This window comes from Anser brachyrhynchus (genome assembly GCF_964034855.1).
Source record: "Anser brachyrhynchus genome assembly, chromosome: 24".
NCBI classification, from domain to species: Eukaryota; Metazoa; Chordata; class Aves; order Anseriformes; family Anatidae; genus Anser; species Anser brachyrhynchus.
Window position 1 is genome coordinate 4,305,012 of NC_137717.1, and position 21,411 is coordinate 4,326,422.

The 21,411-nt window shown below is 68.7% G+C and overlaps 1 protein-coding gene across 11 annotated transcripts in view; it reads right to left on the reverse strand.

Annotated features, from left to right (window-relative positions):
* Window positions 1–1,088: 1,088 nt before the first annotated feature.
* Window positions 1,089–21,411, reverse strand: part of AHDC1 (AT-hook DNA binding motif containing 1) — a 53,286-nt gene continuing 32,963 nt past the window's right edge. For 6 of the 11 annotated variants that reach the window (XM_080566601.1, XM_080566603.1, XM_080566600.1 and 3 more), the window contains 5 exons: window positions 11,481–11,649; window positions 9,876–9,916; window positions 4,626–9,680; window positions 3,804–4,498; window positions 1,089–2,385 (listed from right to left, as the gene is read on the reverse strand). In XM_080566601.1, coding sequence (XP_080422727.1) covers window positions 4,669–9,603 — 4,935 coding nt within the window. In that variant the 5' untranslated portion in view covers window positions 9,604–9,680; window positions 9,876–9,916; window positions 11,481–11,649 and the 3' untranslated portion in view covers window positions 1,089–2,385; window positions 3,804–4,498; window positions 4,626–4,668. Of the gene's footprint in view, window positions 2,386–3,803; window positions 4,499–4,625; window positions 9,681–9,875; window positions 9,917–10,031; window positions 10,145–11,480; window positions 11,650–12,205; window positions 12,557–12,841; window positions 13,105–21,411 lie in introns of those variants that run through there. The other 5 variants (XM_080566604.1, XM_080566597.1, XM_080566605.1 and 2 more) reach the window with 5 other exon arrangements.

Below are 21,411 nucleotides of genomic sequence, written 5' to 3' on the forward strand. Positions count from 1 at the left end.
GGCACGCAGGGTGCTGGAGGGGACCGCAGGGGAGCCGTGTCCCCCCCCATTTTGGCCCCTGCCCCGTGGAAATACAGCCTCCTCCAAACCCCAAACCGCACCTGGGGGGGAGCCACCCCCCCCTCCCAGCACCCCGGCCCTATAACGGGATGCGGGGACCCAGCTGCACCCTGTGGGGCATCCCCCCAACCCCATAACAGCTTTATCCTATTTTTTTTTTTTGGGGGGGGGCCCTGCATGGCACCACGCTCACTAGGTGCCACCCGGGGAGGTGGGGGGGGGGACATGGATGCCGAGCCCCCAGCGTGGCAAGGCGGGGGGGGTGGGGGTCACGGCTCCCCAAAACATATTGCCCCCCACCTTTAGCCCCCCCAGAGCCACCCTCGGAGCCCGGCGGCGTGGCGCTGGCAGCCTCGCTCCCCCCGCACCCCCGGCCATCAGTATGCACCGTGTGTTGCTCTCCATAGCAACCTCTTTCTTCCCCCCCCCCCTCGGTCCCCCCCCCCCCCCAGCGCTGCACGAGCACCTCGCTGCAGCAGCCGTGACCCCGCCGGGATTGCTAACCTCTCCCACCCACAGGTAGCTGCTGCCCCCCCCCCCAAATCCCCCCCCCCCAAAGGATGCTGCAGGGCTGAGCTGCCCATTCCTGGAAGTTGTGTTTTTTTTTTTTTTAATTGAATTTATTATTATTATCATTTTTTTAATTTTTAATCTTTTTTTTTTTTTTTTTAATCCCTTTCGGCGCTTCGCCCAGCCCTTAACCTGCCCGCAGCCCCATGCCGCTGCCTCCTCCGTCACCCACCGGGGGTGGCACCCATGGGTGCTGATGGTGATGCCCCCCCCCCGCGAGAAGCAAGACAGCAGCGGCACCGCTCAATATATAGGTTTCTTTTAATATAAAAAAAGTGCCTATGAAAAATTCCTTCCTAAATACACAAAAAGACCAGCTGAGGGCAAGAGCGGGGGCCGGCGGGGCCGGGCGCGGGGGCTTGGGGGCTCTCCGGGGGGGGGGGGCCACGGCCACAAGCACTGCGTGGGTCAGCTTGGGGGGGGGCGACACGAGGAGGGAGGGGGGGCTGCTGTTTTGACCTTTTTTTTTTTTTTATATCCCCCCCTTTTTCTTTTTTTTGGGGGGGCATTTCGCCCTTTTCTTTTGCGCCGTCTTTCCTTTTTGGGGGGGGGGAGGTCAATTTTTTGTATGGTTTTTTTTTTTCTTTGCACAATCCACGAAGCCGTACAGGAGTTGCCAAACCCTGGGCTGGGGGGGGGGGGGAGCAAAACGAGGGGGGGGGGGCAAAATGAAGAGGGGGGGGAGCAAAATGAAGGGTTGGGGGGAGCAAAATGAAGGGGGGGGGGGACAGAGGGAAAAGGTTGGGGAGAAAAAGAGGCTCCGAACCCCCCCGGCACCCACGCACACACGCACACCCTGAGCTCGTCACCGCGGGAAGGAGAGCGGCCCCCCCGTGCCCCCCCCCCCGGCTCCCCCTCCCCACAAAGAGGGTGTGTTATTGATTTCTTTTCTTTTTTTTAAATCTTTTTTTTTTAACTCCTTTTTTTTTTAAACTCCTTTTTTTTTTTTTTAAACTCCTTTTTTTTGTTTTGTTTTTTTTTTTTTTATACAAATTTGGATCTTTGGGTGTGTACTGCCAAAAAAAAAAAAAACCAAAAAACGCGTCGTCCTTATTAATAATAATAAAAATAAAACTCAAATCATCGTCATTAAAAAAAAGGCAACGGAAACCCAAGGAACCCATGCGGAAGTTGCACACCACAAAACCACAGCAGATGTACAGAATGCAATATACAAGACACGATTTATAATAAAACATTATATACAATAAATAGGTTATTGTTACTTTTTTTTTTTTTTTTTGTCGATCGATCTGTAAATAAATTTTCTCAGTGCATACTGGTGGGTTTTTGCTCTTCTCTCCTGCATATTCGCCTCTCTTTCGCTTTAGTTTTTTTTTATTCTCTGTCGCTTTTTGATTCTCTCTCAGGTGTGTGGCTCTCCTTTATTTATTTATTTATTTTTTTTGTGAATTTTCGTCTTTTTTAAATTTTTTTTTTTCCTTAAACATTTTTTTTTTTTCTCCTTTTCTTCAAAAGTATTTACAATTGCTGGTTTTTGTGCAGAAAAACGAAACTTAATAAAATAAAAAATAAAAATCCAAAGAGTCCCTCTGCTTCTGGCGGGAGGAGAGCGCGGCGCCGGCGCCACGGCCGGGGCGGGGGCCGGGGGGGGGCGAAGCGGGGCGGCAGGGCCGGGGGGCACCGGCGGCGGCCCCCTCCTCTCCTCTCCTCCTCTCCTCTCTGCTCCGGTGGCCGGGGCCGTCGGGTGGGCGCGGGGGGCCGAGGGCGCGGGGGCTCCGCTGGCTGGGCTGGCTGCGGGGAGAGGGGACAGGGGTGAGCGTCCGGCCGCCCCCCCGGCCCCCCCACTGCCTGGCTTCCCGCAGGAGGGATGGATCCGTGCCCGAATGGGTGGTGCCCGTGTGGCCCGGGGGTCTGGGGTCCTGTACATCCCAAATCTGGCACCCCCATGCCCAGGGGTCTGGGGTCCTGCAACCCCCCTCGTCCGGCACCCCCACGCCAAGGAGTCCGGCACCCGCCTGCCCAGGGGGTCTGGGGTCCTGCACGCCCCAAATCTGGCACCCACATGCCCAGGAGTCTGGGGTCTCCCACAGCCCGAATCTGGCACCCACATGCCCATATCCAGCACCCCCATGCCAAGGGGTTTGGGGTCCTGCATGCCCCAAATCTGGCACCCACATTCCCAGGGGTCTGGGGTCCCACAAACCCATATCCAGCACCCCCATGCCAAGGGGTTTGGGGTCCTGCATGCCCCAAATCTGGCATCCACATTCCCAGGGGTCTGGGGTCCCACAAACCCATATCCAGCACCCCCATGCCAAGGGGTTTGGGGTCCTCCATGCCCCAAATCTGGCACCCACATTCCCAGGGGTCTGGGGTCCCACAAACCCATATCCAGCACCCCCATGCCAAGGGGTTTGGGGTCCTGCATGCCCCAAATCTGGCATCCACACGCCCAGGGGCCAGGGGTCTCCCACACCCCAAATCTGGCACCCACCTGCCCAGGGGTCTGGGGTCCTGTAACCCCCTCCCCCCTCCACCTGGCACCCAGCTGCCCAGGGGCCTGAGGTCCTGCACACTCCAAATCTGACACCCACATGCCCAGCCGTTTGGGGTCCCACCTGCCCCTGTTTGGCACCCACATACCCAGGAGTCTGGGGTCCCACAAATCCCCCATCTGGCACCCACATACCCAGAGGCTTGGGGTCCTCCACACCCCCCATTTGCCGCCCACATGCCCATGGGTTTAGGGTCCTGCAAACCAGCCCCCATCGAGCACCCCCATGCCAAGGGGTCTGGCACCCACCTGCCCACGGGTCTGGGGTCCCACAAATCCCCCATCCAGCACCCACATACCAAGGATCTGGGGTCCTGCTCACCCCCATTTGCCACCCATGTACCCAAGGGTCTGGGGTCCCGCTCACCCAGCACCCACGTACCCAGGGGTCTGGGGTCCTGCTCACCGGGTCCAGCACCCACCTGTCCCCCCCCCGTCTCCAGCACCCATCCACCCTGTCCTCCAGCACCCTGCACCCTGGGGACCAGCACTGAGCACCCCGTGCTCCAGCCACCCACAGACCCTGGGGCAGCCGAGGCCTCTGGGTTGGTGCTCGGCCACGGGACACCACCGGCAGCACCCATGGGTGCTGGCAGCCCGAACGGTGCTGCGGCCGTCGGGGGACAAGCACCAGCGGGGCGCACGTGGCACTTACTGGGCACCGGCTGCGTCTCCGAGACCCACGGCGAAGCTGCCAAAGTCTCCGTGCGGCCAGCTCTCCGAAACACCCATCGGCGTCATCCGGCGAGAAAAACACCCCCAGCAAGCGAGCAAACGGGGAGGAAAACAGAAAAACAAAAAAAAAACAAAACAAAAAAAAAAAAACAACAAACAAACCGGACCCTCCGAGGGCGGCCGAGGGTCCCCGCGGCACCGGGGAGGGGGCTCGGGGCCGCTGACCCCCACGTCCCGTGGCCGCCTCCTGCCCAGCCCTGCCCGCCCGCCCTGCCCGCCGGCTCTGCCCTGGGCTCGGCGGGGGCCGGTGCTGTCCGTCCGTCCGTCCGTCCGTCCGTCCGATTGTCCTGCTGCGGGGCGGGAGGGGGGGGCGGCAGTCCGGAAAGCAGAGCCGGGTCATTCTCAGACGGAGCGGGTTTTAGTATGAAGGGGGGAAAAAAAACGGGGGGTTTTCTCTCTCTTCCTTTTCTCTTCTTCCGTTATTTTTTTTTCTCTTTCATTTCACTTATTTTTTAACTTTTTTTTTCCATTTTTTTTCTTTTTTCCCTTTTTTTTCTTTTCTTTTTTTTTTCTTTTTTTCTTTTTTTTTTTTAGAAAACAAACAAACGGTTCCAATCCCAGTTAAATACAGAACTTGAAAAGTGTTCCAGAAAAAAAGTGCTGGCTAAATTACCTCTGCAAGAGAAACACAACAGCGGGGCGGGGGGGTGAGAAGGGCCCGGGCGCCCCGTGCCCCCCCACCCCAACAGCTCAGCACCCCCTTGACCCCCGTCCCGAGGGGGGGGGGGGGTCCCGCACCTACCCTGTAACAAAACCTCGTTGTCCGGTTGGCACGTCAGCAGACACTACAATGAGGTGACCGTAAAAGTGTCCTCGGGGTGCTGTTGCTCTACCATCGGCCCCAAAAACCCGCTCTTCTGGGTGGGGGCCATGACGGGGTGCCCTTGGGGTGCAAAACTGGGGTACCTGTAGTTGTCCTGCAGCTGCAGCATAGAGTCTCTCGGTACGGGGGAGATATTCAAGTCATTGATCAGGGGGCAAGCGTAGGGGCCTCGGTGGTGAGCCCGGGCCATCTCCAAGGGCTCCTTCTCGCCCTTGGGGGGGTGGGTGCCGCTCGGGCTGCTCAGGTGGGGGTTGAGACACGAGGGGTCCGTCCTGCCCATGAAGTCCACCAGCATGCCGGCCCCCGCCTTGCCGTCGTACGAGGAGGGGCTGCGGGTGCTGGCGTTGGGCGAGTACCAGTAGGGGGGATTTTTGCAGCTGGGGGAGTCGTAGTGTGGCTGAGGCATGGGGAGGTCGCGGCAGGCCATGTGCGGGGCGTGCGGCAGGGCCCCCCCCTGCATGCTGTGTTTGAGCGAGTCGCAGGCGGGCAGCTTGCGGAGGTCGCCCGCCCGCAGGTCCTCCTTGAAGGCCAGCGTGGGCGAGCAGTTGGGCGAGAAGGCTTTCTGCAGGCCGGCCTCGAAGACAGTCTGCTGGCCGGGGGCTGCCAGCTGGTGAGGGAGGGCGGGGAAGTGCTTGCTCTCCAAATCCGGCTGCCCCAGGCCGGGGGAGTCGCTCTGAAAGCCCTGCACGAACGTCCCGTCCGAGGGGGTGGAGGGGTTCATGGAGTAGGGCCCGGCGTAGTCGCAGGGGTCCCGCTCGCCCACCCCGAAGCCCCGGGACTGGGAGGGCAGGGGGGACATGCTGCTGTCCCCGCTGTAGTAGTCCAAGCCCAGGTCCGTGCTCTCTTGGAAGAGGGGGTTCACCGGCTGCGACTTGGTGGGGAACTTGGCCTTGCCCGTTCCCCGCTCCTTCTTGGAGGCGCAAGCCCCACGGGAGCCCCGGGGCTGCCGGGGCCCCGTGCTCCTCTTGGAGGGGTACACGGAGGAGGAGGAGGACGAGGAGGAGAAGTTCAGGTGGGACGTGTCGAACATGTCCACCTTCTTCCGCCGGCCCCGTCCGGGCTTGGAGTTGCTCTGGAAGAGGACGCTCTGGTTCCAGTTGTAGCCGGGGGCCGAGGACGCCTCGTTCCAGTCCATCATGAGCTTCTCCAGGCTGGAGAGGCTGGACTGGCCCTCGCTGGATGAGGCCTCGCTGTTGGCGCGCCGGTAGCCGGCCGGCTGGTTGAACTGGGTGCTGTCGGAGGAGGACTCGGAGAAGGTCTCCGAGACCGTCTGCTGCTTGGCCTTCTGCGGGGTGTAGTTGGAGATGTCCAGGATGACGTTGGGCTCGTTGAGGTGGCACTCGAAGCCCGGGTTGTAGAGCTGGCTGAAGGCCTCCGAGCTCCAGTCCAACCCGCCGTAGCCCTGCCGGAAAGCCCACTGGGACGCGCTGGGGAACTGCCGGCAGTTCTCGGGCGAGGGCTGGAAGGAGGCCGAGCCTTTGGGCACCATGTAGCCTCCAGGCGAGACGGTGCTGGCCCGGCTGTCGCAGCGCAGCGGGGTGTGCGCGGCGCTGGAGAACTGGCCGCCCTCGGCGCTGTTGAAGAAGGAGGCCTTGCCCAGCGGCAGGCTGGGGCCGGCCGTCTGCTGCGCGTAGCCGGCGCTGTGGGCGCTGCTGGGGGAGGACGGGAGGCTGCTGCCGCTGCCGTAGGCGAAGCTGCAGTCCTTGCTGGTGGGGCAGTCCTGCGCCGACGGGTACTGCTTCCCCGGGGGGAAGACGCTGGCGGGCGCCACGCTCTGCCCCGTGCTGTAGCCGCCGTACTGGGGGTAGCCGGGGGTGCCGCTGGCCGCCGGGTGCGCCGTGGGCGACCGCGACACGGCCGAGGGCGGCACCAGCTTGGGGAAGGCCTCGGCGCCGCGGCACTCCGAGGCTCCTTGGGCCACCCCGTAACCGGCGGCGGGGCGGCCGGGAGGGAAGGCCTGGCGGCCTTGCATGGCCGCGTGGAAGGCGGCCTCGGCGCCGGGGGCTGCTGCTGACGCCGCCACTTTGCCCCCCCGGGCCGGGTAGGCGGCCAGGCCCCCCCGTTGGCCCGCCAGGGCGTTGGGGGGAGCCGTGTAGGCGGCCGCCGATTTACGGGACTCGGAGCGCGAGGCCGAGAGGGCGAAGTCCAGCAGGTCGGAGGAGTCGTCCGAGTCCAGCAAGGAGCGGAAATACCCCGTGAAGAGGCTGTGCCGCTCCTGGCTGACCTCGGCCTGCGAGGACGCTGCGCTGCCAGCGTAGAAGCCGGCCCGGCCGGAGGAGCCCGACTCCAGCGCCGCAGCGTGGAAGGGCCTGGCCTCGGCCCCCTGGTAGCTGCAGTTGCGGCTGGCCTGGCCGGCGGCGTGGCCGTGGTGGGGGGCCCAGGGGCTGCCCTTCTCCCCGGCCCACTCGGAGGCACTGTCGCTGAAGCTCTGGCCGGGGTTTTGCTCGGGGAAGAGCACCCCGTTCTTGCGGGTCCGCCGCTTGCGCTTGGGCTTGCCCACGGGGTCGGGCTCCGGCCGGCCCCTCTTGCGCGGGTGCACGGGGTCGGCGTGCACGGCGGCGGGGGCCTTCTTCTTCTTGCCGATGCCCTCGAAGAAGTCGCTGAAGGAGCAGCGGGAGGCGCGGGCAGCGTGCCCACCGCCGCGCCCACCGAAGCCGCCTGCCTTGCCGCCGCGCCGGCGGAAGCCCTGGACGCGGTGCAAGAAGTGGGAGATGCTCTGGGTGTCGGGTGCCTGGTGGATGGACTCGGGCTCGCTGGGCGTCCAGCAGCGGGGCGGCGAGCAGCGCCCCGAGCACTGGCTCTGCCGGTTGAGGAAGGCCAGCTTGGCCAGCACGTCCGAGTAGTCGGCTTTGCTGTCGTTGGTGTCGGCGATGTAAGAGGGCTGGGGCGAGGCCAGCTTCTGCTTCCTCCTCCTCCTCTTCTTCACCTCCGGGGCGGGCTCCTTGGGTTTGGCCTGGCCCAGCAGCAGGTTCTTGGGGGGCCTGCCCCGCTTGCGCTTCAGGATGATGGGCATCTCGCCGGGGGGGAAGACCACCACCACGTTGCGCCCGTTGTTCTTCATCTTGAGCAGCGGCGTGGGCTCCATGGAGCTGCTGGCCGCCAGCTCCTTGCCCTCCAGGTTCAGGTTGCTGCTGAGTGACGAGACCTTGTAGGTGGTTTTGTTCCTCCTCCCCAGCGACACGGGGATCTTGGCCATCTTCACCACCATCTTCCGCACCCCGCGGCACTTGCTCTTCTTCCCCGCCACGGCGGGGGCCTTGGGCACCTCATCGGGGTCCAGGGCTTCAGGGGGTGGCGGGGGGGTCAGCAGCGGGGTGCTGGGCTCCTCGGGCCCCGGGGGCACCTCGGCGGGCAGGGCGAGGGGCAGGACGCGGCTCTCGGGGGCGACGTCCGCCCGGCGCCCTCGCCCTGCCCTCCTCCTGCGGCACAGCATCTTTGGCTTGTCAGTCCGGCGCAGCGCGTACTTGCGGTGGTCCTCACCGCACCTCCCGGCCCCCCGGCCCCCACAGGGGCCGCGTTTCACCACGCCGCTCAGGGGACACCCCCCCAGGCGGGGCTGCAGGCCGTGGGGCCGCAGCGGGTCCCCGGTGCCCGCCTGTGCCTCCAGCAGCTCCGGCACGGGCCCCAGGGTCTGCGCCTCCAGCAGCGAGGGCTCGGTTGCCAGCAGCGGGGCCCGCGCCTCCAGGAGCTGCGGTTCCAAGGCTCCGGGCAGCGGCTCCAGCGTCTGCAGCCCCAGCGGCTCCGCCAACGGCTCCAGCGACTGCAGCTCCAGCGATTCGGAGAGCGGCTCCAGCGACTGCAGCTCCAGCGACTCGGAGAGCGGCTCCAGCGACTGCAGCCCCAGCGGCTCCAGGTTCTGTAGCTCCAGCGACTCCGGCAGCGGCTCCAAGCTCTGCGAATCGAGCAGCTGGGGCTGCGACTCCAGCGACTGGGAATCCAGCAGCCGGGACTGGGAGTCCAGCTCTTGGGCCGGAAGCAACTGGGGCTGCGCCTCCATTGACTGCGACTCCAGCAGCTGCGTCCCCGGGCACGCCAGGGAGGCCAGTTCGTTGAGGATGTCCGCCTCGGCCAGGTCCGAGTAGTCGCCGGCGTCGGGCTGGGAGCAACCGGCTTCCTCCGCGGGCGCTTTGGAGGCTGGAGGAGGCTGTGGGGCGCTCCCCCCCCCGCCCTCGGCCTCCCCGTCGCGGGCCGGGGGCCGGGGGTGCCGCGGCGGCTCCGCTTTGCAGAGCACCCCGCGCTCCTCGGGGCTGCGGATGCTGTTGGCCAGGGAGGGCGAGGAGAAGAAGCTGTACTGGAGGTCGCGGTCGGCGGGCAGGAGGCGGCCGTCCTCGTGGCCGCCGCCGCCGCCGCCACGGAGGCTGCCGCAGTCCAGGTGCACCCCGCTGCTCTTGAGGTCCTCGGAGAGGCGGTTGAGGTCCTTCATGATGTCGATGAGCTGCACCACGGGGTGGAGGTTGATGTGCCCGTTGCCGCACTTGCTCCGGAGCAGGGCGACGATGCTGTCGACGTTGCAGCGGCCCGAGGCCAGCGTCGCGTTGGGGAAGGTCTTGGGCGCCCGGTCGCGGGCGGCTGCCTCCTCCGCGCTGCCCCCCAGGATCCGGGGCTCGCCGGCGCAGCCCAGCAAGTCCTCGGCCGCCTTGGTGCCGCCGTGCACGCTCTGGCACCGGTCGGCCGGGTCGCCGTGCAGCAGCGAGCCTGCCTGGTGCTCCCGGCCGAGCGCGGGGCACGAGCCCTCAGGGAAGCTCAGCACGCTGCAGGATAAGGCCTTCTCCGCCGGGCAGGCCGGGGGCCGCTGCGCCGGGTGCCCCGGCGGGTAGAACTTGGGCTCTCGGACGTAGTCGGGCGAGCCGCGCACAACGCTGGTCGTTACCACTGGGCCCGGGGGCTTCACGCGCATCCTGAACTCCTCCTCCCCCGCGTGCCGCTTGGCCGAGCAGTTGCTGACATGGGGGTCGGGGATGGTGAGACAGGGACCTGGACGGGGCAGAGAGGGGACAGTGAGGACCCCAGGGCGCCGCCGGCCAAAGCAGCTGGCTGCGCCCGCTCCCTCCCCGCTGAGGGAGAGGGGGGTGCCCGGATTCGGCCCCCTGCTCACCCCGGCCCCGTCGCCAGCGGGGATCAGGCCGCGCTCCCCAGCCTCCTCCCTCGCCCGGCGCAGCGGTGACTTACCCTCGGCTTTGCTGCTGCTCCTGCTGTTGCACTTGAGCTCTCTGCAAAGGAAGCGGGGCGGAGGGTTAGCCCCGAGTCGGGGGTCCCCGGGTTGCCTCCCCCCCCCCCCCCCCGTGCCCCAGGGTTCGCAGCGCCAGGTCCCTGCAAGGGACATACCAGGGGCTGGTCCTCCCTGGGGTGCTCCCAAGCTGGCGCAGCCGAGAGGGCAGCCTGTGCCCATCACCCTGGCGTCGGGGCTGCGAGCGGGGCAGGGGGAGGCTGCCTCCGATCTGGGGACAGAGGGGACAGGTTGACCAGCCCCTCCACGGAGCCGGAGGGGACGCGGGTCCAGGGATGCTCGGGTTAACACCCCCCAAGTCCCCCCCCCATCCCCCCCACCCCGTACCTCCCACCCCATCCCCACCACCCCCTCCCCGCCCCGCCCGTCTCCCCCCCCTTGGGGCTCCAGCCTCGTCCCCTCGCGGCGTGCCCCGGGGTGCCGGGGCCGGGGGAAGCGGGCGCGGTGGGGGCCCTGCGGCCGCGTTGCCGCTAGGTGTCCCCGGCGAGCCGCGCTGCCCGCCCGCCGAGCCGCCCGCCCCGCTCCCGGCCACCCGGTCCCCGCCCCGGCCCCGCCGTGCCACCCCCCCCCGGCCCGGCCCGGCTCGGTTGGGGGACGGCAGCGGGATGGGCAGGGGCCGGGGGGGGGCTCGGAGCAAAGTTCTTTGTTCGGGGGTGGGTGGCAGGGGAGGGCTGCTGTGCGCCCCCCTACCCGTGCCAGGCACGAGGGATGGAGGGGGGGGGGGGGGGTCCAGGTGGTGGGGGTGGCCCCAGCCCACGGGCACGCCTGGGGGGGCTTCCCGGGGCAGCAGCGGGCACGCAGCTGGGGGACCGTGGTGGTGCCCCCCGTGCCACCCCGGCGGAGGGGACGTGGCACGGGACGGGGGCGCACTGAGCCAACGTCTCCGGGGCGGCACGAGAGGGCTGAGGCACCGGGGACGCCCCAAAATCCGGGGGGCTGTCACCCCGTCTCCCAGCCCACCCGTGGCCACGGCTCGTGGAGAGTCAGCGTCCTCAGGAAGCAACCTCGGCTCCTTGGCCAGCCCGGCCGGGCACCGTCTGTGTGCCGCCCCCCCGGCCCTGCGCCCAGCCCCACTTCCTTCCCTGTGCCCCCCCAGGGACACCCCACGCACAGCTGCCACCCCCGGGGAACTGCAGCAGGGCAGCACCCGAGGTGACACCACCCAGTGGCAGCAGCCCCAGGGCCCCCGCATCGCCTCCTGCCTCAGTTTCCCCTCGCTGCAAACGGGTGGCACTGCGGGGACAGCCCCGGGGTGCGCACGGGGACGCGTGGCGTTGGCACCCAATTCTGGGAAGGGGTGCCCAGCACCCGTCACGGGGCTGACACCCACGCACCCATGGCACGGCCCCCTCCCAGCACCAGCACTCCGCACCCCTCTTTGCCCCCACCCCGCTAAGCCAAGACATCTGCCAAGCCGTGGAGCCCCCAGGGATGCTCCGCAGCCTCCCCCCAGCGCCAAGGCAGAGAAGCAGCCAGCTTTGCCGCCCGCCCCCACCCCCGGTGCACCCTCTGCTCCCCGTCCCGGGGCGAGGGCCCCCCCGGGGTACCTGGGCCGCGGGTGCTTGCAGTGCAGGTTCACTTTGAAGCTGCGGTCGGGGCCGTCGCCGTCGCTGCTGGGCTGGCGGAGGCCGGAGCCCTGGGCGCGCGGGAACCACTCGGCTGGCGGGCTGGCACCGTTCTCCAGTGCGCCGGGCTGGCAGGCGACCGAGCTCCCATCTGCTTGAGCAAGCACAGAGACCCCCGGTGCATCAGCCCGGTGTCCCCCCCGCCACGCCCCAGCCCCCCGCCCCGCACCGCTGTGGGGCCGGGCATGCCGCGCGCCCCGCGTTCGACGCCTCGCCGGCTGCACCGCGACGCTTGTGTCCCCCCGGGGACATTTGGGGACGCAGACGGGGCGCGCCGCTGGGTGCCCAGGGACGCACGGGGGTGCGTTTCGGGGCTGGGCGCCCCTCTGCTCCCCGCTGAGCCTCGGGTTCATCCTCCCAGGGCGCGACGTTTCCCGCACATGTGCACGTGTGTGCACACGCGTGTGCGCGTGGCTCCGCGCTGCCTGCTCCGGCGGTGCCCGCGCGATGCCAGCACGCCTGGGGGCCGTGTGCCCGTGCCCACCGGCGCGGGGGGAGCGCGGCGGAGCCCCCCCCAGCCCAGAGAGGTCTGGCTGTGCCTGCGTCTGGCTGCATTTCCCCCCCCCCCAGCCGCGTGTGAATCTCTGCCTGTTCTCTCCCTCCCCCAGCACACACACACACACACACACACACCCAGCCACACGCACCCGCTCGGCGTGATCCAGGCTGTTCCCGGTGTCTGGATTAGCGTGACAACTTATCAACAAGGCAGGGAAGGAGAATTCAAACCTGTCAGGCCGTCCTCAGCCCCCTCCCCGTCTCCCCGCGATCCTTTGGGCGCAGCGCTGGCACGGAGGCGCAGGCACCTCTCCCGCAGCCCAGCGGAGAAACGCGGCTGTGTTGCCTGCACGGTGTAGAGTTACACCAAGGGCAATGTGGAGCAGGAAAATATGTGCTAGAAAGACCGGTCGAGTCTCTGATGAATCTGCTAATGTGCCCGGAGCTGAGAGCTGTTGGAGGGGAGTCAGGCAGGAAGGAAGCAAACAGGAGGCTTTCCAGAACAGCCGCTGGGACCCGCTCCCTGCCGCACACGCTGCGCACGGCTCGCCGGGGAGGACGGGGCACGGCCGCGTCCCCTCCTCTGCGCCCCAGCTGCCCCCGGGGGGCCGTGGGGTGCCCCTCGCACGCACCATGGGCGCACGGAGCCGCCTCCGAGCTCGCAAACCCCGGCACAGCAGGACGCCCGGGGCTCCCCACCGGTGTGCGCGGCACCCTGCCGTGTGCACCCATGGGTGCGCGCCCCCGCCCCCTTCCCAGCCGTGCCCGGCGCAGCCGGCTCTTACCGAACGCTGCCCGGCGCCGGGCTCCTGCCCTCGGCTCGGCGGGGCCACGCGGCCGGTGCCAAGGCGGGCGACGCTCCCCGCGTGGTGCCAGCGCTCCTCCCTCCCTCTGTCCAGGACCACCTGCGCCCCCCACCCAGCCGCGGGGCTGGGCAGCACCCACCGGCCCCCCGCCACCATTTGGGGGCGAGGGAGCCGGGCGCGCCGGGATGCTCGCCGCGCCGCCGCGCTCACTTTCACCTCCTCTGCTCAGCCCCAGGCAGCTGCCACATGTTTCGCATTAGGCGCTCTGGACTTCGCCATTCCTGGGTTGCTAGCCAGGGGTAGGGCCGTTTTCCTTCTTTTTTTTTTTTTTTTTCCCCTTCTTTTTTTTTTTTTTTTTTTTTCCTTGCTGGTTACAAAACACCAGCCGAGACCACACAAGAGAGGAGGGATGGAGGGAGCGAGCGAGAGGGAGAGATGGATGGGAGAGGCGGGCGGGGGAGAGGCGGCGAGGCCGGGCGCTGCGGCGGGCGAGGCGGGCGGCAGGGGGGGGCGGGGGGGGGGATTGCAGCCACCTCTGCATCCCACCTCCTGACCCCTGGAGCCTCGCAAAGATAACAGCCCCCGAAGACTGCTGACTCGCCTCGCAGAAATCCAATATCCTCGCCTGGTGAACTAATCGACTACCTGGGCTCGCCACCTCCCCTGCCCGGGCTTAATCCTGCTGCTGCAAATCTTTAATTAGTTTAACGGTTTCAGGCTCGGCGCAGGCTGGAGGCAGGCGGCACGGCCTCCCCCCCCCCACCCCTCCCCGGCCCCGGCTGGCTTCCCGGGGGGCTCCCACTTGGGTGGCAGGGCCACCCGGTGCCGCGGGGTGGAAGAGGTGCCACGGCGAGGGCACGGGGAGGGGAGGGGGGCTGCGTCCTTCCCCCCCACCTCCTTCCCCCCCGTTCCCTGGGGTTGCTGGCACCCGGCCCCCTCCCCGGAAGGGCTCGCTTGGCACCGGCGTCGCGGCAGCTTGCGGCGGAGGGCCGGCCCCGCAAGACACGGACGTGGTTTGGTGCCCGGCTCCGAGGCCACCCAGACGTCAGGGTGGGGCCGGAGATGCCACCGGGAGACAGCCAGGCGGCGGGGACCCAGCCGCCACACAGATGGGGACACGCCGGCCCCGCGCCGCCCACCCCGTGCCGAGATGCCCGCGGCGCTGGCGTGGGGTGCGGGGGGGGAGGGGGGGTCCCCCCCAATCGCCCCGCCGCCTGCCCGGCCCCCTGGGCACCGGGGGTGGGTTGTGACGGCCCCAAATCCCCCGTTTTGGGCGCCCCCATCACACGCGTGTTGCGGGCACGGGCTTGCCACGTCCGTCCCTGGTGCGCGTGCACCCGTCTCCCTTGCACACACGCACGGTTGGGGCACCGTGGATGTGCCCCCCCCCCCCCCCAAATTGTGGCATCACGAGGGTGCCCCACTCGTGCACGCGCACCCCTTGCACGCTCCCGGGGACGCCGCCCCTCCCTTGTACACACACACACGTGCACCCCCAGGGCACGGCGGCGGCTCTCCCCCCTTGCACGCGTGCGTTTTGGGGGCACCGTGGGGGGCTCCGCCTTGCCTGCTGCCGTTCCCCCCCCCCCCCCCTGCACGCTTTCGCCCCCCTCTCGCTCACTCACACGCACCCGGCCCCCCCCCGCCCTGCAAATCCCCACCGAGCCCGTCCTGCGCCTGCTGACACCAATGGAAAATCCCCTCCAGTGACAGCTTCCTGGCAGGCGCTTTCCGAGGGTTTCCGTGTTCTCCATCCAGCCCCCCCCCCCGGCCACCTCCTCCCCGCGCCGTGCGGGGGGTCGGGCAGGCGGGCAGACCCCCCCCCCCCCACACTTCACCCCCACTGCCTCCCCCCGGCCTCAGCATCGCGACCCCCGCCCCAAAGCACGCAGCTCCTGCTCCCTCCTCCGCCTCCCTGTGCCCCCGTCACCCCCGTGGGGCGTCCCCAGCCACCGCCGCGATGCCACCGGTGCGCGGTGGTGCCTTGGGACTGGGGGGGCTGGGGGTGGCCGCAGGCGGGTGCCGGGGGGCGCGGGGGCTTGCGAGCAGCCCTGACCCCCCCCCCCCCGCCTTCGGCCATCGCCCGCTCCCGGGGCTGTTCGATCCCATCCGTCGCCGCTTCCCCCCGCCGCCTCGCCCTCTCCGCGGCGGTGGTAATTAGGAGCGGGAGCAGATGGTGCCTGCGTTTCATCCTAGGGAACGGGGTCCAGCCGAGCTGCTCGGCCGCCCCTTCCCATCGCGGGGCCGTAGGTCACCGGAGCGGAGGGATTTTGGGGTCCCCTCCCCACGCGGGGAGCTGCCGGGCCCCCCGCGGTGCTTCGGGAGGGAGACGGCACCGCCGGGAAGGGCTCGGGCGCTGCGGGGGGACGAATGCGCCGAGGGGATGAGGTCCGCAGGGAGAGCTGGTGACACCTCCCCGGGGCACCCCAGGGTGCTCAGGCACCCGGCGTGGCACCGGGGAGGGGGGGAGGCTGTGGGACCGGGGGGCTGGAAGCGCCGGGTACCTGCGGGTCTTGGCACCCCCCCCCCCCCAACCACACCCCGCTGCAGCAAGGCACTGTGGGAAGCTCCCTGCCGAAACAGCCCCCAAAACCCAGCCGGGGTGGCAGGCCCCCTGCGGGCGCCGCTGCCGCATCCCTCGCTGCCGGGGGGGCCACGCGGAGCTGGGGAGGCAGCACGGCCCCCAGCCACGACCCCCTCCCCTGCCGCCTCCATCCCCCTGCAATCGCCGTTTGCCCCTGTACAGGCCTGGGGGCCCACAGCCCCCCAGCAGGATGCTCCCCTTGCTCCTGGGGGGGGGGTCAGGACCCCCCCCACTGCCTCCCCCCGATGCCCAGGTCCCCCCACCCCGGCGGCATCGTGCAGCACAGACGCAGCCCCCTTCGCGCTCCAACCCTCTGCCCCCCCAGCCCCCGTCCCCGGAGGGGTCTCGGTCCCCTCGCCAGGCGCGGGGGGGGGGGGCTGTAGGGCTGTGCCGGGGGGGGGGGCGGGGGGGGGCCGGGGAGGTGGGGCCGCCAAAGCGCTCGACAGATGGACTGCAGAGACGGTGGCACCTCGGCCGGCTGGAGCCGAGAGCCGCAGTTCAGAGCTAGCAGGGAAACGGGCTAAATTTAGCTGCTTCCCTCGGTGCCAGCTTTGTTCCCCCGCCCCGCTGAGCCGGCGCAGGAGGCGAGCAGCCGGCCTGGCCCCCTCCTCGGCCCCCTCCCCGCTGGGGACCGCGGGGACGCCCCGACAGCCGGCCCTTGGGGCGCGGAGCCGGGTGCTGGGGCCGGATTCGGGGGTGCCGGGGTTTGGCACGCGGGTCCCCCCGCGGGTGCCGTCCCCGGTGCCATCACGGGGTGCCTTGCCCTGCGTGCCCCGGGCCCCCCCCCGCGTGCCGGCAGGCCTGAGGCTGCGCAGACGGCCGCGGCCCCCCCCCCCCCCCCTTTTCTCCCCACGCTCCCTCTTATAGCCACAGCATGAGTCACAGCTCCGGTGCGTCCCTGCCCAGCGCCCGGCCACGCCGGGTCATGTAACACCCGCGGCCGCCCCGGCACGGAGCGGGCTCCGTCCCCCGGCCCCGTGCCACCCCCTTGCACGCACCCCGAGGTGGCTCCGCAGCCCCCGACGCCCCGCTGGGGACCACCGGGGGGGTCGGTGCTCAGCTCCCCCCCAGGCCCCGAGCCTGCTGCGAGGCCGCGGTGCGCCGCGGGTTAACGCCAAGCGGGGCCGGGATGCTGCGAGGCCAGTAACATTTGGAAGGCGCCAGATGGATGCGTGCCCGTGCCGAGGTCTCGCTCGGCACAGGCGATGCTCCCCCGGCGCTGGGGCTGGGGGGCTGCCCGGGGAGGGCGCAAAGGGGCCGAGGGGGGCACCGGCGACGTGCCCCGTGGGCTCCCGAGCCACCCACGCCCACCCGTGTCCCGTCCGCCCCACGGCACCGTGGGGAAGGGCAGCGGGGGGCGGCCGGGGGCGGCGGGGGCCCTGTGCCGGGCCAGGTGCGCCGGCTGAGCCCGCGGCATCGCCGCTGCACCCCTTCGGTGCCGGCCCCGGGGCCAGGTGGGGAGCAGCCCCCGCGGGGCCCGGGGGGGGGGTCCGGGCAGGGGGGAGCCGCCAGTTGCCTCCCTCGGCCAATTTTAGAAACTGGCTAGACAAGAAAGGCAGAAAGGGCCGGGCAGGATTTACGGCCGGGCTGGTGTCAGGGTGGGTTTTTTTCTTTTTTTCTTTTTTTTCTATTTCTTTTTTTTTTTATCGGAGGCACATAGGAGTTGAGCGGAAACTCCTGGCTGCAGATCCTGTTTCCTGGGAGATGCGGCGCGGTGCGGGGCCGGCGGGGGCCGAGCTGGGGTGGGAGCCGCCGGGGACACTGCCAGCGTGGCGCGGGGAGCACCGGGCACGGACGTGCACGGAGCTGCTGCGCTTGTGCACGGGGCCGTGCACCAGCAGGTGTGCGCAGGCACAGGGGCGCGCACACGCAGGTGCACCCGCGCGCGCGGGATGGGCACAGGGGCAGGTGCACAAGTGTGCACAGGCACAGGTGCACGCACAGGTCTGCGAGGGTGCACGCAGCTGGGTGCACACGTGGGTGAACGGAGGTACGCGGACACGGAGGCACCGGGACATGCAGGTACAACGGACATGGAGGTACACACAGACGGAGGTACACGGACACGTAGGTACATGGACACGTAGGTACACAGACACGTAGGTACACACACACAGGTACACAGACATGCAGGTATGCAGACACACAGGTACACGCACACGTAGGTACACACACACATAGGTATACAGACACGCAGGTAAACAGGCACGTAGGTGCGCACACACGCAGGTGCACACACACGTAGGTGCGCACACACAGATAATACACACATAGGTACACACACACATAGGTACACGCACACGTAGGTACACACACACGTAGGTGCACACACACACACTCAGGTGTGCCGCCGCAGCCGCATCCCTCCCCGCGCCCACCCGCAGGCTCACCCCCCGCCGGGGGCGCAGCGCAGCACCGAGCACCTCCTGCGCCCTCCCGGCCACGTGCTGCAAGCACCCAGGCGGCACCCACGGGTGCTCAGAGCACGGGGACCCCCAGCCCCCCCATACGGCCGGGTCATCCTCACAGGCTCCCCCATCCCAGAGGCTGTCAGCGGCTCCCCAGGCTCAGCCCCCCCCCCCCCCATAAATCCCTGTGCGCGGGGGGCACATGGGGCTGGTCCTGAGCACAGCAGGTGACCCTGAAATGCAACCGAGCCTTTCGTGCTGCTGTTCACGAGACCCCATAACTCCCGTGGTTCGTCCCCAAAAGATCAGAGTCAGCAAGGCGGGGCGGTGCGAGCAGAGCAGCGGGCATGCGTGCGCACGGGGAAACTGAGGCAGACAGCAGGGCGATGCCTCTCCCAGGCACGGGTAGAAACCGCAAGCTGCGGCGCGTGCTCCCCGGGGAGCCGGGTGCCCTGTGCTGGCCCCAAACCCTGCTCCCACCCCACCCGTCTCCGGTGACAGGGACCCAGCACGTCCCACGGGGCCGAGGTCCCCCGGGATGGGGATGGGGGCACCCAGCTCGTCCCGCACCCCCCTGGGTGCCTCATCCTGCACCCACCTACACGGCGACGTGTGCTTCCCCCACCCTCGCCGGGGAGCTTGCCATTAAAATTGGAAGAACACAACTTGCCGGCAGAGCCCCGGCGCGCATCGTACACAGCCTGTCACTCACACATCACTTTGTAGATGCCCATAAATTGCTTCATTACCTCTTCTAATTGAGGAGAACGCAGCTGCTGTGGGGCGGTGACAGAGCTCCTTCCCTTTGAAGGATGCCTCGCTCTCCAAAGACGGGTCCGGCGGAGCCGCAGAGCCCCCCCAGCGTCCCAATAATAATAATAATAACAGCGATAATGGCGATAATAACGGTATCCGAGCAAAACCCCCCGGCACAGGGCAGCGGTGCTCATGTGCGCCGGAGCCCGTGGGCAGGAGGGGGACAGGCAGCTCGGCGGGCAGGGGGGAAACTGAGGCACGAAGGGGGCTGCGCCACGCACGGGGTGGAAACGCAACCCCCTGCGCGGCACCGGGGGGGGGGGACCACGGCGGTGGCACGCATAGAGGACGGCTCGTGGTGTGAACCCCGATTTGGGGATTTGGGGTGGGGGGTGGAACTGGGGGCTCAGCGCCGCCAAAAGTCCCTTGAAAAGTCCCCGGGGAACTTCGCAGCCCACTCAGGGCCGCGTCCTCCCACCTCGGCCAGCAGGAAGCCGCCGCAGGCGCCCACGGCCCTCCCGCGTCCCCGTCCTCGTCCCCGTCCCGGGCAGCACCGCTGCGCCCCGGCCCCCCGCGGGCCCCAGGCTTTGTCTGGGAGGAGGCAGCGGCTGCGGCTGGGCTCGGTCCCCTTGCAGGATACTGCAGAAGGATTTACTGTATTGCAGCTCGCGCTGGCTGCAGCCCAGCGCACAATAGATTAGCTGTAGCCCAGGGCAGCACGTTGCGGGGGAAGGAAGGTGGGACTCATTCGGATGCAGATTGCAGGGCATTTGCTGCAGTATACTGCAGGATCCGGCCGCCCGGACCCCCGCCACCCCGCTCCGAGCTCTGCCGAGAGCGGGGCCGCCGGGGGCCCATGCGTCCCCCCCCCCACGCCCCCCGCATCGCCGCCCCCCTCCGAATCCGACGCGTCCCCACGGGGTGCCCACGCTGTCCCTGCCTGTCCCCTGTCCCCAGCAAGGGGGTGCGCGCGGGGTCCGGAGGGGCTGCGCTCCCCGAGGTCCCCCCCATGTGCTGCCGGGACGCCGGGCCCCCCCATGCTGGGCGCGACGGCACAAAGCTGGTGCAGGGCGGGAGCCGGTGGCTGCAAGCAGCACTAATTGATCGCGATTAATTCAGCTCCTACCTCCCCGGGTGGCAGGGAGAGATGCTGAGACACAAACCCAGCCCACGGAGCTCTCCCAAAACGGGCTCCGCTCTCCCCCGCGCACCCCTTCCCCAGCGGGGGCACCCGGCCCCGGGGGACGCGGGCTGCCCGGCCCCGGGGACGGTGCGGTGCCCACGGGGTGAGGGCGCTGGGACCCCGGCTCCGATGGGTGCCCGGCTCCTGCTGCCACCCAGAGGTGTTGGGGGCCCACGAGGACACGGTTTGGGGTTGGGGCTTTGGGGCGGACCCCCCCCCCCTCCCTGCTTGGGGTCCTTTTGGAAAAGCTGCTGGGTAAGGGGGGGGGGGGTCTCTGCGGCTCGTCCCCCTGGCACCCCACGGCTGCGGGATGCGGGGATGGGGGCACCCAGGGGGATGATGCTCAGGGCTGCGGAGGTGCTGGGGGGGGGGAGCAAGGGGGGGGGCACTGATGGCCTCGTTGGCTTCACCGTGGCACCTTCAGCATCACCGGGTGCAAGGCAGGGGAGCACCCCGGGCGCCGAGGCAGGCGCCCACCCCCGTTGTGGGCACCCCGAGGTGGATTTTTGGGGTGGGGTTTGTGCGTGTGTGTGTGCACGGAGGGGGGGGGCAGGGGGGGGGGGAAGAGTTTGGAGCCTGCAAATTCAGGCTCCGTAATCCGACGTCGGATGCAGTTTCCACAGCAACAGCAGGTCAGAGGGCAGCGAGGGGAGCTGCCTGCTCCGCGCCCGGCTGCGATTGTGCCGCAGCCGAAAAAGCCGCCGGGGCGAGGGGCGAGGGGCGGCCGGGAGCCGGGGCTGCGGGGGCGCGGGGGCGGCCGGGTGGGTGCTGCCGGGGGAGGCGGCGAGCGGCTCGGTGTGTGCCGCTGTCAGCAGAGATGTCACTAATTGTCTGCAGGAGCAGCAAACCCTCCTCAACCCTTGGGCAGCCGGCGGCGGGCGCGCTGCTGGGGGGGGTGTGGGGGGGGAGCCGTCACCTATGTGGGGCTGGGGACACGAGGGGACCGCCACCGGGCGCCGCGGGGTTCGGTGGCGTGACCCCAAAGGGGTTGCCTTGGCGTGCCAGCAGTCACGGGCCTGCAGGGAGGGTGCTGGGACCCCGAGTGGGTGCCCGCGGCAGGGGGGGCAGCCCCTCTCTCTGCCTGCCCCACGGGCTCCGGCTTTGCCCCCGCGGTCGCAGCAGCACGGGGCTGAGGCGAGCGCTGGGGACACCGGAGCCACCAGGCTGGGGACAGGGCTGGGGTCCCGTCCTCCAGCCCAGGGCACGAGGCTCCCTGGGGAGAAACCAAGCCTGGGAGAGCCCCCAGCCCCGCTGCCGAGCTGGGAACGCTGCGGCCGCCCCCCCCCCAAAGTGCCACCACCTCTCGTGGCAGCGAGGCAGGGGCACGGCAGAGGGACGCGCACCCCTCGGGGAGCACAGCAGGATGCGTGCACGGGCAGAGGGGACGCAGAACCCACAGCCCGGCCACCACCGAGCCCTTGCACCCCGCCGCGGTGACACTGGGGGACACGGAACAGGCCCCCCCCTACCCCGAGAGGTTTTTCCTCTGGTGGCACAGAGGGGACAGAGGCAGGAGCGGCTCCTCCAGCGCTTGGCTGGCTCCGGTACCTGGGAGCTGCTGGGAAGCGCTGACGCCGGCAGGAGCGGGGGGGGGCAGCGGGGGGGCCGGGGCGAGCGG